This window comes from Mus caroli, unplaced genomic scaffold (assembly GCF_978045245.1).
Source record: "Mus caroli unplaced genomic scaffold, Mus_caroli_1 scaffold_9, whole genome shotgun sequence".
NCBI lineage: Eukaryota > Metazoa > Chordata > Mammalia > Rodentia > Muridae > Mus > Mus caroli.
Window position 1 is genome coordinate 15,388,022 of NW_028227264.1, and position 15,981 is coordinate 15,404,002.

The 15,981-nt window shown below is 44.5% G+C and overlaps 1 protein-coding gene across 5 annotated transcripts in view; it reads right to left on the bottom strand.

Moving 5' to 3' along the window:
* The window catches only part of Ect2l (epithelial cell transforming 2 like), a 79,630-nt gene that overhangs the window by 49,160 nt on the left and 14,489 nt on the right, over positions 1-15,981 (bottom strand). The window contains exon 1 of one of the 5 annotated variants that reach the window (XM_085842663.1): positions 12,077-12,170. The exons of the other annotated variants lie outside the window; for them this stretch is intronic. Coding sequence (XP_085698789.1) covers positions 12,077-12,105 — 29 coding nt within the window. The 5' untranslated portion in view covers positions 12,106-12,170. Of the gene's footprint in view, positions 1-12,076; positions 12,171-15,981 lie in introns of those variants that run through there. 5 annotated transcript variants of the gene reach the window in all.

Genomic DNA, 15,981 nt, shown 5'->3' on the forward strand with positions numbered 1-15,981 from the left:
TCTGCCAAAGGAAAAAGTAATGAAAAAGCAAACCTGTGATTTACTGAAATAAGACACACACATGCGCGCACACATACACACACACATACACTTACATACACACATACATACACACACATACACTTACATACACACACATATACACACATATACTTACATACACACACATACACACACATACACTTACATACACACACATACACACACATGCACTTACATACACACATACACACACACATACACTTACATACACACACATACACTTACATACACACACATACACACACATACACTTACATACACACACACACACACACACGCATGCGCGCACGCACACATACACACACACATACACTTACATACACACATACATACACACACATACACTTACATACACACACATATACACACATACACTTACATACACACATACATACACACACATACACTTACATACACACACACACATATACACATACACACACATCATACACACACACACACATATACACACACAGAAGACAGTGAGGAACTGAGACAGATACTCTAGAGAGTTGAGCCCTTGAACTTCATTTCTACCTTTTCTTTTCTTTTCTTCTTTTTTTTAATCTCATGGGGAAGACAGAGGCACGCTGTCAGCTGGGATGCAAGAGTGAAGGTCTAAGGGAGAGACTAGAATCAAAATAGACATAAACTTTCCATTAGCATAAGGTCCAAGTCAAGGACTGTTGAATGTTCAAGCCATAAAGGAGACATCTATGTCAGGTTCTGGAAGGCCCAGGAAACAACATAGAAAAGACAGTAAAAGGAGTCTAAGAGCTGGAACACGGAGTGAGAGAGGCGGCAAGGGAGGGCAGAGTGGTGAAACACTGTTTTCCAGATTTGACATGGCTAATGTACCAAGTGGTGGGTACATTACAGAGGGAAACACAGCAGCTCTGGCTGCCTGCACAGGACCTCAGGCACTTGTGCACATAAGGCATGAAAGCAGGAGGGGGCTGAGAAGAAGGAGGGAGTCTACAGGAGGGGCAGAAAGTAAGACAGAGTATGGAGTGTGTGAATATGCTCAATACATTGTATACACGTGTGAACTGTCAAAAGTTAATTTTAAAAATCTAAAAAAGAGGGGCTGGTGAGATGGCTCAGTGGTTAAGAGTACTGGCTGCTCTTTCAGAGGTCTTGAGTTCAATTCCCAACAACCACATGGTGGCTCACAACCATCTGTAATGAGATCTGATGCCCTCTTCTGGCATGCGGATATATATGCAACAGAACACTCATACATTAAATAAAATGTTCTAAAAAAAGAAAGGTTCATTGAAAATGATTGACTGGATTTAGTTTAGAAGTGTAAAATTTGCTGAGTAAACAAGAAACTAATGATTCCCAGGAGAGGGAAGCATTCTGTAGGCTCCCACAACCCATGGCAGATCTCTTCCTTTGAAGAACTCTGCTAGGAAAGCAAACGAGATGAGGAGCAATGAATCCACCCAGAAACCAGTGGAGCAGAAGAGTCAGAAAAAACCATGATGTAAGGACATTTAAATATTCAGAGGGAATCCAGGTACAACAGGGACGGTTGTGACTTCATTCGGAAAAGAAAAATATTTTTTAAAGTAAAGGAGTATAGTTTTTGAAACAAAGAATAAACAAATGGATGAGTTAGGAGAGTAGACTTGACACTGAAGAAGAGGAAATGAGAGACTCTCAAGAAAGAGCTGAACTGAGGAGATACCACAGAGTCATGGACATGTATGATGGACATGAGGTTATAGAACTTGGTACTATGTACTGATATTGTTTACCTCTGAATCTCCCTTGAAGTCCCATATGATAGGCTTTGTCTCCAGTTTGGTATAGTTGAGAGGTAGTGGAACTTAAGGCATGGAACCTTCAGGAGGAAGGTAGGTCATTGGAGGCATACCCTCAAAAAGGCATGGAGAAATCCATGGGTGCTCCTGCTACCATGTATTCACGACAGGCCCACAAGCAATGAGCCAAGAGCCCAAAGACTGGAAGCTCCAAAACTAAGCCAAAAGAAAGCATTCTTCCTTTTAAGCTGGTCATCTTAGGTATTTGAAACAGTAGCAAAAACCTGAATAATATATGCCCATATAGACATAAAGAGCACATGGACTTTCTAAAATCTCAAGCAACTTTGGATACTCATGTGTGTTTATTTCTGGCAGCAAATTTAGAATTTTTAGAACATATTAAGTACTCCTTCTCAAAAGAATAACTTATCCAAAATTATTTTAGAGGCAGAAGGCTACTATGTACATATTTATTGTGGGTTTTGGTTCATTGATGTATTTATTGATACATCCAATACTGATTGGGTCTCTTATTTTACTTTCGGCTCTCAATGATAAGAAAGAAAAGGAACCAGGGAAAAGGAAAGGCGGCCTGCTGTGAGAGTGCATGCCTGCAAGCACAGTACTTGGGAGTCAGAAGCAAGAGTCAGATAACAAGTTCAAGGTCACTCTGGTCTATACACAGAATTTTACAATAGCTGAAGTTGCATAGTGAGACCCTACTTCAAAAACCAAACAAGGGGTTGAGAAGTGGCTCAGCAATTAAAATAACTTGCTACTTTTATGGCGGAGGGTCTAGGTTTTGTTCCCAGCACCTCCATGGTGACTCTGAAACTCTAGTTCCAGGGGATCAAAGCTCTCTTCTGCCCTCCACAGCAGCAGGCAGGCAAACGGTATGCATACTTACATGTAGGCAAACACACATAAAATAACCATAAATCTTAAATGAAACAAGGTAGGAAGGAAAATAACACAAAATTCCTGTATTTGTGGAGCTTATAGTCTGGTTAGAAAAAAGCATAAATAAAATAAAACAAACAAAAAATGAATACCTCTTAAATGTACTAAAACTTAACCTCTGAGCGATCTCTCCAGCCCTGAATGTACTAAATCTTGCAGCAAATGCATTTACAGTGGTGTGCCACTGTTGAATTGTTGAGATCAGCTAGCCAGGGAGGCTTTCCTGAAGGAGCTGAGTGGAGGATAAGCAACTCAACGAGGAGGGAGGTCAGGCATACAGGAAGGTCAAGGTCATGGGCATTAAGGGACTACAAAGAACTGGGAATGAAGGGAACCATGGAGAGAAGTTGTCAGAAGGAAAGAGGAGCGGCTAGAGAGATGGCGGTGAGCAATTGTTATGCAAGCATGAGAACCTGAATTTGGATCCCAGCATCCTTACAGAGAGCCAGACACTGCCACGTGTATGTCTATCACCCCAGCACTAGAGGTGGGAGGACTGCTGGGGCCTTCTGGGTGCCAGCTGCAAACTCGGTGAAAGACCTTGTCTCAGAGTCATATGGTTGAGTGTGTTAGAGCACAACACTCCTCTGGCCTCCCTGAGCACATCTGTATCTGCATGCACACACACACACACACACACATCTACTCAATTAAAAACTAAAAACAAAATCTAAAAAAAAAAAAAAAACTGTATTAGTTAGGGTTTTACTGCTGTGAACAGACACTATGACCAAGGCAAGTCTTATAAAAAAACAACATTTAATTGGGGCTGGCTTACAGGTTCAGAGGTTCAGTCCATTATCATCAAGGTGGGAGCATGGCAGTATCCAGGCAGGCATGGTGCAGGAGGAGCTGAGAGTTCTATGTCTTCATCCAAAGGCTGCTAGTGGAAGACTGACTTCCAGGCAACTAGGGTGAGGATCTTATACCCACACCCACAGTGACACACCCATTCCAACCAGGTCACACCTATTCCAACAAGGCCACACCTTCAGATGGTGCCACTCCCTGGTCCAAGGATATACAAACCATCACAAAAACCAACTCTAGAATTTGGAGAAATACAGGATTTTAGATTAAGAATATTAATCCCCAAGGGAGGATGCTTGAATCTCACTCAGAGGAGGAAATAAAACAGTCATCAGAGGTAGATGGATGGAGGGAGCTGGGTAGGAAAGGGGATGGAGAGGGGAACATGGAGTGGGACTGGATCGTGTGTAGGGAGAGTGGGGAAGAGAGGACCAGGGAGGGAATGGAAATCAGTGGCAGGCTGGGCAGAGTGGGGCATCTCTAGGATGTGCCAGAGACCCGGGATGGGAGAGGCTCTAGGGAATCTATGAGGGTGACTCTAGCTGAGACTCCGATGGATATGGAGTCCAACGTGGCCATCTCCTGTAGTCAGGCAGAACTCCCAGTGGGGGGGGAAAGGACACCAACCCAACAGAACCTTCAACCCAAAATATAAGCAGCTCAGGAAAAAAGATGGAGCAGAGAATGAGGGAATGACCAACCAATGACTGACCCAACTTGAGACCCATCCCATGGGCAACAATCAATTCCCTCACACTATTAGTGATACTCTGTTATGCTTGCAGACAGGAGCCTAGCATAACTGTTCTCTCAGAGGTTCCTCCCAGCAGTTGACTGAAACAGATGCAAAGTCCCATAGCCAACATTAGACGGAGTCTTGTGGAAGTGTTGTGAGAAGAACTGAGGGACCCAAGGGGATAAGGACTCCACAAGAGGACCAACAAAGTCAACTAAACTGGACCCTTAGGGGCCCAGAGACTGAACCACCAGCCAAGGAACGTGTATGGGTGGGAATGGATCCCCCTACTCCCCACCCCTCACATGTGTTTTGGATATGCACCTTGGTCTCCATTCAAGTCCCCCAACAGGGGCTGCCCCTGACTGTTTCCTGCCTGTGGATCCCATTGCCCTATCTGGACTGCCTTGTCTGGCCTCAGTGGGAAAGGATATGCCTAGTCCTGCAGTGGTGTGCCTGGGTTTGTTGGTGTGCAGGGGGTCCTCCCACTTCTGGGAGGAGATGGTGATGGCAGATGGGGGAGGGGATGTTTGAGGGGATGACTGGGAGGAGGGGAAGAATAAATGAATACATTAACAGCAAAAAGAAAAAAGAATGTTCAACCTGTACTACTTGAGTCCTTCGCAAAGCACTTTGCTGTGGAGAGATTCATAAGGAGTGTCCAGAGTATACAACCTGAGATAGGATTAGACTTTTCCAACCTATAGCTTGTTTTTTAGCTCGACTTTTCTAATGAGATATCTTTTTCCTAATTATCAAACAAAATTTGGAGCAGATAAGTGCAAACTCTAATAGCCAAAAATAAGAATTAAACAAACCCAATTGTGTATTGATTTAGTTTCACAATTACAGATCAGAATTATTTAAGTTTCTAGATATAGAATCTTGAGCCAATGTGATATATCTTAAGGACAAAAAGAATTGTAAGGGGGAAAAAAAGCTTAGCAAATTTCAGTGACTATATAATGTGTGGTGGTAGTGACTTGGTTTATTCTGGGAGTGTTGTGCATACATTATTTTATTACGGAAGAAAAAAAGAGAAGTAGTTATACTGACGTTACTGGGAACCAAATTTCCCATTTGAGAGAAGAAAACAGTGCATAGCAACACACACTTTTAATCCCACCATTCGGTAGGCAGAGGCAATCAGGTCTTTGTGAGTTCAAGGCCAGCCTAGTTTACAAAGTGAGTTCCAGAACAGCCAGAGCTGCTACACAGGGAAAGCCTGTCTCAGAAAGAGGGAAAGAGAGTGGGAAGAAGGGAGGAAGAGAGGGAAGGGAAGAGAGGGATAGAAGGGGAAACAGATGCAATATAAAAAGGTTAAGAGTTTTGTGGATTGAAGGACGTGGGTCTGAACTCCTCGTGGACTACGATGTGTTTACGCTATCTCCTCATTTCCCTAGACAGCCATGTGTCTTCAGAAGCTGCAGCACCAGCCAGCAAGAGCACCCAGAACCCTCAAGAGAGCTTTGGATTCCAAGCCTGAGGTACAAAAAGAACACAAGGAGCCTGGGGCAGCAGAGACAAAAGACCACTATAGATTAGTTACTAACAACCATCAAGAGGACAAAGAATTACCTTGGAGACGCTCTATGGGCCAAGAACAGAACAATTTGATGAAAATTCCCAGGTGTGGTGGTTCGTTCACACCTGTAATCCCGGGAGGCAGAAGAAGGAGCATCACCCATGAAATCCAGGCTAGCTCCATCTACATAGCACATTCCAGGCCAGCCAGGGCTACATGTAGAGGCCTTGTCCCAAAGAAAACAACAAAACGAAACAACCTGATATTGCATCATATCACAATATTTAAATTCAAACTAAAAATACTTAAGTTCATAATGCTACAGAGAACTCAATTCTTGGGTGCGGAGGAAGTTAGACAACTGGATTACTCTTGCTTGCCTTTCCAGTACAAACAGCCCTTCACAAGGAAGGACTGGGCAGAGACAAGAAGGGTCTCTTTTGAAGAATTTCAATTAGTAAGCCAGAAGGACTGACTCTTAACAAGTCAACATTTTGCAACTCTTAATAGTGTGATGGACCTAAGGGAAGAAAGGCAGATAGCAGGGATCTGAGCTCTATGCCTCTGAAGGGAACCCTGAGAACACACATCAGATATCCTTATCAAAAAACAACAACAACAAAAAAAAACAAACTTCAATCCAATTAGGAAGGCCCAAACTACTAATTTTCAGAAACTACAGGAGACAGCAGGATACAATCAGCAAGAGGCAAACTGGGGGAAACTCTACAAGTCAAAAGGTAGTGTGGCGGGAAATTTAGAGGAATTTAGGAGTCCTACGAGATTTATTTTTTATTTCCTTTATTTTGATGTGAATGGCTGTGCCACTTGCATGTATGTTTGTGGGCCATGAGCCATCAGTGTTTGCAGAAGGCGGAGGAAGCTATCGAATCCCTGGGACTGGAGTTACAAATAGTTATGAGCTACTATGTAGATGCTGGTATTCAAGCTTGGGCCATCTGGAAAAGCAGCCAGTGTTCTTATCCCCTGAGCCATTTCTCCAATCCCAAGGGTCCTATTTAAATTCACTACAAATTTTTAGCTTTATTGTAGTCCACATTAGAACAGATAGTGAGATATTGGCATAAAAATCCCAAACCAAACCAAAATTAAAACCCTTTTTTAAAAAAAAAGAATTATTTATTTAAAAAGTTTTATTTTTGTTTTGTTTTGTTTTTAGACAGTGCCCCACTCTGTAGCCTGGTCTTTGCTATGCTGCCCTTGAACACATGGTTATCCACCTGCCTCAGCCTCCTGAGTGCTATGTGTGTAAGTGTGCAACACCATTGTGGGGGAGGGGGCCTGGGGACATGTGTGCTGTGGCTGACGACCTGCAGGAGTCAGCTCTGTCATCCCATCCTGTGGGCCCTGTGGGTTGCACTCGGATTATGCTTGTCAGCAAATGTCTCTCCCCACTGAGGTATTTCGTTCATCAGAAAAAGTTATTTTTGAAGTAAGAATTTATGGAAATACTAAGGAAATTCGAACTTTGACCAGGCATGCATTGGCTACTGAATCATTCATTCTGTTAGGTTAATAATGGATTTGTGATGAAAATTTTAAGGTCAGTTCTTTTTAAGAGATACATATTGGGATATTAATGTGTGAAGTGATGTGTCCAGAGTTTTATTTAAAATAATCCATGGTATGAATGTTGAAGAAGTTGATGAAATAATGTGGACCGAGAGTTTGTCACTGTCATTAAAAAAGTGTTCATTATATGGGAATTCATTACATTGTCTGTATCGTCTTTTTTTTTTTTTTTTTTGGTTTTTCGAGACAGGGTTTCTCTGTGTAGCCCTGGCTGTCCTGGAACTCACTTTGTAGACCAGGCTGGCCTTGAACTCAGAAATCCGCCTGCCTCTACCTCCCGAGTGCTGGGATTAAAGGCGTGGGCCACCACGCCCAACTTGTCTGTATAGTCTTGATAAAGATTGTAAATTCCTTTAGTTAAAGAAAATATCAAAAAAAAGAAAGGAAGGAAGAAAGGAGAGGAGAGGAGAGGGGAGGGGAGGGGAGGGGAGGGGAGGGGAGGGGAGGGGAGGGGAGGGGAGGGGAGGGGAGGGGAGGGGAGAGGAGAGAGAAAAAACGTCTACTCGGGCACTGTAGCACACACTGTAGCACTTGGCAGGCTAAACCTGCTAGAGTATATAGTAAGGGGTGGCTCTCTCTCTCTCTCTCTCTCTCTCTCTATATATATATATATATATATATATAATGTATATGTATATATGTATATACATATACATATATATACATACATACATACATAGATATAATAAAAAGAAATCTATTCTGTGGTGCAATGTCCAGTGATTCTTTACGAGCAGTGTCACCATCAGAGAAATGACAGACTGGGCAACTGTGCTGAAAAGCTGGCTGAAGCAGGGTCAGGATGGGTTGGGGGTGGGGTGAGGAGAACCTCAGTGTGAATGACTAAAGGAGGAGTGGTCTGGAGAGGGAGAGGGCGAAAATATGGAGAAAAGGGCAGATGGACAGGAAGGAAGCAGTGGGGCTGGAGGAAGCTGTGACTGGATGAAGTTCTCAGAGAATGTGTGTTGTTGACACGTGTATGGCCGTGTTGAGGACCCCATTGCCTCAGGCCCCTGGGAAGATGGCAAAGCCACCCCTGCCCCTACCTGGGGTGAGGCTCGAAGGGATGGCAAAGCCTTCCTCTGGTCTATGTGTGATGCTGATAATGTGTGCAGAAAATATCTACCATAGTTCCCTGCAGATGCCAGAATGCTGTGAGCCTACAGACACTGCCATACTGAGATGAGCTAAGCCTGCCTGCTGTTTTGAGATGTACGTAACCAGTCTGCTTCTGTGTTTAGCTGTATGCATTAACTCTCTGATCTGCTCAGCTATGTGTAATAAAACACTCTGAGGTGCTTTGGTTTCTCCACCAGAGAACCGAGTCCACTAGATCCCAGCATGTTTGTGCGTCTGTCTTTTCTTCATTCCCTCATTGCCCCAGTCAGGCTCATCCCTGAAGTCCAGCTGGACTTTCCAGATCTACTAAGTACAGGATCGAGGCTAAGTTAATGTATGTGGCTCAATCTCCTGGCCATAGCAATCAGCCAGAAGCTGCCCTGAGCTAGGGGCATGGCTCAGTTGGTAGAATGCTTGCCTGGTGAGCCCTTGGTTTGATCCCAGAACCACACACTTGAGCACTATGTCACATGGCTTTGGCTTTAGCACTCCGGAAGTAGAAGCAGAGAATCAGGAGTTCAAGTCATCCTGGTACTAGCCTGAGATATATAGCCTTCAAAGGGCTCTGGGGCTGGGGAGGTGCTGGTCTGGACCTATAAGCTAGTCCAGTAAAAACAAAACCTCAAATAACTCAATTTTTTCCCCCTGCAGACATACTGAGGGTATGTAAGAAGCCAAGATTGCCAAAGGCAATACCAAAGGCAGAGAAAGGTAAAGCAGGGAAAGAGAGAAACCAAACTCCAGCTTTACTACTGGAACCAGGCTTCAACTGCAACCAGATCTATCCCTGAAATTTTCAGTGATGCGGGAATAAAGTCTCCTTAATTATTCCAATCAAGTTTAGGGCCATCTACATAATGAAGTATATTCTAAAAACCAACAAGTAACCTCAACCCTGTGGGATGCAAAAGGCACTTACAAAGCCAGGGCAGCAGTGTAGCCAGTGTTCACGCCTCCAGGAAGGAAGAGATCAGCAGGCAGAAGGGGCCTTGGGGCCCTGCAGAGCCTTCTACTGTGTGTTGTTCTTGGCTGTGCACCAGATCACCTGGGGAACTTGGTGACAACCGTTTCCTCAATGCTATTCCAGGCTGCTTGAGCCAAAGTGGCTATCAAGGCTCATGATCTGTGCTTTACAAACTTCAGTCTGATGGGACACACTTGTTCAGTGTTTGCGGACTCGACTTCCCATGGACGAAGCAGCAGCCATCAGGGCAGATTCTGCTGCTGCTGCTGCTGTCAAGTACGAAGCACAGAATAAGCACGTGGTCGTTTTAGGAAAGCTCATAGCTCTGATGAACTCCTTGGACAACGTGTGTGGGTCTGATGGGCTCTCTCACATCTGTGTGACTGCTAAATGCTTTTCGCCTCATTCTGGAGAGCTCGCATGACCCAAGACAACTTAGACTCCCTAATCAGGGCAGCTTCAAAACTTAGGACTTGATGATGTCATCACGGGGCCAGTATTCCTACATTTCGACTTTGCCATCCTCAACCTGTGCTCCTCCATCTTGTCCCCTGAAATGTTTTCCCCAAGGACTAATTTGAGCAATAAATCTTCACACAACAGAGACCACGGGGTGGGAGAGGGCCCACGCACATCCTTAAGTTCCTGCTAAAGTATAAGGTGGGGGGGGGGAACACCCCGAGAAACGCTGCAGACATTGCTAGCATCTCTTGGGCAGAATTACTGTCTACAGGGCCTCTCTTCCACCAAACACTCTCAGGAATGAATTCAATCCAATCCTGAGATGCCTTCAACCTTCAGGCCCCTGGGTGTGCGGTAATCAGCAATACTCAGGCATTTAATACCCGAGTGGGACAGTGGGCAGAGAAAAGAGAAACAACGGAATGGCTCTGGTGGGAAGGTAATGAAATATGTAAACCCTCGGTGGAGATGGAGAAGAGGCAAGGGACGATTTCCGTAGCAGAATTTTCCCTGTCCTATCACTGTATATATTAATACAACAAGAAGCCTGTGATTGGACATGGAAAAGGGAGGCGGAGCTAAGAGTTGCAGAGACAGAGGAGGAGGAGACAGGCAGAGGAAGGAAGGAAGATGGAGCAGGAGGAAGACGATCCAGATTCTGTGTGGCTTTAAGTAGCCACAGGTAGCTGTGAATATAACAAGAGGATAGAATAACTGGATTAACTTGTCTAATCTAGGTGGACAGCTTGTATCATTATCTATTGACTCTGAAATTACTGTGTGGGCATCTTGTGAATTGAGAATGTATTGATATATAAATCTGACTGATTCATTATAATCTTCTAGAGTTTTGATTTACTGGGTTACTGGAATTTGGGACCATCAACCACGGGGGTTTATGGCTGAGAAGGTACAGGAGGCTAGGAGGCTGGCAAACTGCCTAGCTAGAGGCGGCTCCAGACCACAGGGCAGAGAGTAGCTGGGTGTAGCTCAGGAACTTGCCATTCTTTTTAATATGTTTCCACAACAGTTTCCTGCCTTCCACACCAACCACACTCTCCTGTACGCTGGAGATGTACTGCGGCTAGCTCTGGACATAAGAGCAGTTTAGACAAACAAGGTACCGTAGGTGATAACATCACGTGTGTGGTGGTTCTACGAGATTCAGGGAGACTTTAAACACAATAGAATTGAGCCACTGAGAACGTAGCGACTGAGAACTTCCATGCAAGACTTGCTTAACACATCCACTGGTCTCCACCTCTCCCCCAACATGACAGCTTCAGGAGTCTGGTTTTCCCCTTTGCTTTTAAACTTAACCGTTTTTTGTTTGGGAGGAGCCTAGAGAGATGGCTCAGTGGTTAAGAGCTCTGGGTGCTTTTACAAAGGGACAGGTGACTACGTGGTGACTCACAAATGCCTGTAACTCCAGTCCCAGAAGATTCAATACCCTCTTGGGACCTCTGAAGGCAATACACATTTGTAGTACACAAACATATATGCAGGTAAACATACCCATATACATAAAATAAATATAAATAAACTTGCAGATTTTTTAATAGCTTCATCAATCCCTACAAAACATCTCAGCCGTGAATGAGGATATTTTATATGATTGCTCTGACGGTGTAGAGCGTTGGCAGATGCCCAGAACATGGTCCTTAGTGGGAAGGAAGAGACAAAATGACCCAAACTTCCAGACTCTCTGCCTGTCCAGATACAGTAGTTGGCAGTACAGAGAGGTACGGCTTGTCTCTGAACACTGCCTGCTCCTTTTCTGACAAGTTCTACCTTCTCAGCTCCCGAGCCTTCTCCTTTGTCCATCTGGGCTCCTTGGTAAAATCTAGTCTTAGCAAAGAACTTTGCTAAGTCATTTCAGAACAAACCCCAACGCTTGATACCTGATCACCCTGGAAATCTGATCGGGTTCTTGATCCTTCCGTGTTTGGGGGAAGAGGGGAGAGGAGGTGTCTGATCCCCTGCCTGTCTCCAGCAGGAGCCTGCTAGCTTGGTTTAGACAGAATCCCCTCGCCCCTGGGTTTCCACATGGTGATTTCCATCCACTCTGCTCTGCCCTTGGCTAGAATTTTTACCTTGCCCATGTCTTCAGTTCAAGTCGCATCCTTCCCTGGTGGCAAAGCCCACAGCAGTGATGGGGCTAGCGAGGTCCTAAAGAGTCTGTTCTCATTCTGCTTTGGTGTTATACCATCACTGGGCGATGTTTGTTCTTAAAACAACTTCCCCTTGCCACGTGCAAATGCTCTCCTTTAAAATGAGTTTCCAAACTCAAGGAGATGCAGCTGCGCTGGGCTCTAACTGAAGCTGGAAGTATGTTGTCTCTGAAAAACTTCACAGCCAGGCTTCTTGACAGACTACACCAAATGAGATTTCCTCACCCGACGGCTTGCAGGGGCCACACGGAAAGAGTAAGTGAGTGGATTAGAGCGGACATGGGTGTTCTAAGTATACAGGGATGCAGGGATGCGGGCGTTGTCCTGCCCACCCCCACGTCCATTCTGCTCTGCTGGAGACGGGTGACCAGACTTGAGATCTCTTGGGTTACTCGTGACCTTCCTTCTTTCTTCTGTCCCTCCCCTCCCCCACCGCCCGAAAACGCAGTTGCATGAATGTTGCCACACCCACCCAAGAAGGCTACAAGTTTAAACTTCTCCAATTCTGGAATGAAAGGCCTTTGTAGGAAGGCAACGCAGCAGCAGACGCAGCTGGCAGAAGCAATTTAAAACCGGTCTCACCAGTGCAGCAAGGAGCGCAATTCACCGCCCTCAAAGGTGTCTCCAAGTGTGACAGAGACAAACAGCCCAGCGGCCTTCAAAGGTCAATTTAGTCAAGCAGGTGGGGGCGCGCAGGGGGAGGGGGAGGAGAAGGGGCGGGGCGGAAAAGTAGACACCAGCAGGAACCTTGAGGCCTGCTGAAACATGAGTGTTATATGTCCTGGAGAAACTTCTTAAGGGAGGGATAAAAACACTTCCTGTTAAAAGGAGGAAGACTGGCCAGAGGGATGGTTTAAAAGCTAAATCAGTCAATCAATCAAATCTTAGTGATTATAAAATTCCTTTAAAAATCATTCTAGGGGCTGGTGAGATGGCTCAGTGGGTAAGAGCACCCGACTGCTCTTCCGAAGGTCCAGAGTTCAAATCCCAGCAACCACATGGTGGCTCACAACCATCCGCAACGAGATCTGGCGCCCTCTTCTGGAGTGTCTGAAGACAGCTACAGTGTACTTATATATAATAAATAAAATCTTTAAAAAAAAAAAATCATTCTAGGAGCCAGGCATGGTGGCGCACGCCTTTAATCCCAGCACTCAGGAGGCAGAGGCAGGCAGATTTCTGAGTTCGAGGCCAGCCTGGTCTACAAAGTGAGTTCCAGGACAGCCAGGGTTATACAGAGAAACCCTGTCTCGAAAAACAATAAATAAATAAATAAATAATCATTCTAGGGCTGGAGAGATGGCTCAGCGGTTAAGAGCACTGACTGCTCTTCCAGAGGTCCTGAGTTCAATTCCCAGCAACCACATGGTGGCTCACAGCCATCTGTAATGAGATCTGACGCCCTCTTCTGGTGTGTCTGAAGACAGCTACAGTGTACTTACATATAATAAATAAATCTTTTATAAAAACAAACAAGAGAAAGAATGGGAGTGGAGCTGGGGTGGGGGAGGGGAGGAGATGGAAAGGAGCTGGAGGAGGGGAAATTGTGACCAGAAGATAACATATGAAAATGAGGATTTCAACAAAGAAAGAGAGAGACTGTAAAACAAACAAACAAGCAGACAGACCAGAACCATAGCCTCTGTCATGAGAAAAAGTACTGTGCTACAAATACAGCAGGTTTGGCCCCAGACTTCAAGCAGTTAAGTGATGTGTATTTTTCATATTTATTATGTTTACATTTGGGAGGAGAAAGACTACAGGAATAAGGAGATTAAAAAGAAACACTGAATAAATAACCACAATTTGATGGTTCTGTTACTGTTACAGCCATTCATTTCAATCCTCAAAATATACTTCAAAGCTTTTATTTCTCCCACTCTGGGGACTGAACCCAGGCCCTCGTACACTGGAGGCAAGTATTCTAAGCTCTTTTATATGAACGCTTAAGAAAAATAAAAGGGCCAGAGAAATGGCCCCAAGTAAAGGCACTTGCTGGCAAGCCTCACTACCTGAATTCAATCACCTGGACCCACGTGATGCAGTAAGATACTAATTCCCACAAGGTGTTGTCCAACCTCCACACTCACGCCCTGGCACGTGCCTAACCACCATCCACTACACACACTAAATACATAAATCTGATGGATACACAGAGCCTAGAAACTGGTCTAAAATGGAATTTTAAAGAAAAACAAAAATAGGAAAATAAAAGTTCCTCTTTAGAAAAATCCGGATACAGATGTTCAGAGTAGCATTATCTACAACAGCCCAAGGGGGAAACAAATCAAATGTTTACCAACTGGTGACAATATGAAATATTATAAGTCCACACGATGGAATATTTTTTGACAAGAAGAAAATAGTTAAAAGTGTGCTATAAAATGGATAAACCTTGACATTTTAATACATGAAAAAAAGCTACAAAAAAAAATCACCTATTACCTGGCTCTATTTATATAGAGTCCAAAGGGGGTACATTTAGAGAGACAGGAAGTAGCCTTGTGTTTGGACACATCTGGATGGACAGGTGATAAGGAGTGACTATCATTAACTAGGGATTGATTGGGAATGGTGGAATGTGTTAAACTTAGATTATATGAGGACCACAAAATTCTGCCAATATTCACTTGAGTCCTTCAGCTGCCAAATGTTATTGTACACAAATTATATTTCGATAAGGATCATTTAAGAGAAGCTGATTGTATTAACTTGTTAAAACAAACAAACAAAAACGAGTCGAGCTTCTAGATCTAACTAAAATTGAACACAGCTCGAATGGGATTAGACTGCTAACCCAGTGTGAGCCTCTAGAAAGTTGAGGGCCAGGTAAAAAGCACCCATGTATGCAAGCCTGAGACAGGGAGACATGTGAATAGGCAGATTGTGTTCAATAACAAAAACAATCACTACAAGTTAAAGATGACCCCAGAAGGGCAAATCTAGAAACCAAAAACTCCCACCCAGCTTCCTGTGAAATCGACAGCCCAGAGCGCGTTAGCAGCTGCGTGAACTATGACTCACTCGCTCACTGATTTCTCTGTGAGAACGCAGCTGCTGTTAAAGGAAGCAAAGAACAAACCAAAACAAAAACTACACAACAGGTTGGCTCCACATTCTCATTCCACAGAAAGAAGCTTTCAGGCGCCAAAGGGTACAGTTTCTAGGGACAGAATGTCAGGTTAAGCAGCCTCAAAGTACCACAAGATCTCTAGTGACCTCTGGTGGTCAAAACTGAAACTGCTTGGTTCATGGTCGCTGAGACTACAATGTGATAATGGATGTGAATGAAGTTTGGTCTGTCTGTCTGTCTGTCTGTCTGTCTGATTTATTTGTTTGTTTGTTTGTATCTATCTATTTTCTAGAAAGCTGGAAGGTAGGGCAAAAGGAATCACAGAAAACGACTACAGTGAAATGTGCCCCCCCACCCCCGCCACGATCAAGCTACTGAGCAGCCTCTACCGGGCTGCGAAGATGCTCCGTGGTTAAGAGCACATACAGCTTTTCCAGGAGCCCGAGAGTTCAGTTCTCAGCACCCACACTGTACACCTGTAGCTCCATCCTCGGGGAATCGGACATCCTCTTCAGGCCTCACGGGCACCCCCTCCATAGACACACACATATAAGAATAAGAAAGTATATATTCTTCTTTAAAAAGAATCTTCACAATTTCGGCCCTGAAGAGGATAGGAACTCCACAGGAAGACCAACAGTGTCAACTAACCTCGACCCTTGGGGCTCTCAGAGTCTGAACCACCAACCAGAGAACATTCATGGGCTGGACCTAAGCCTCCCCACACTTATATGTAGCAGATGTGCAGCTTGTT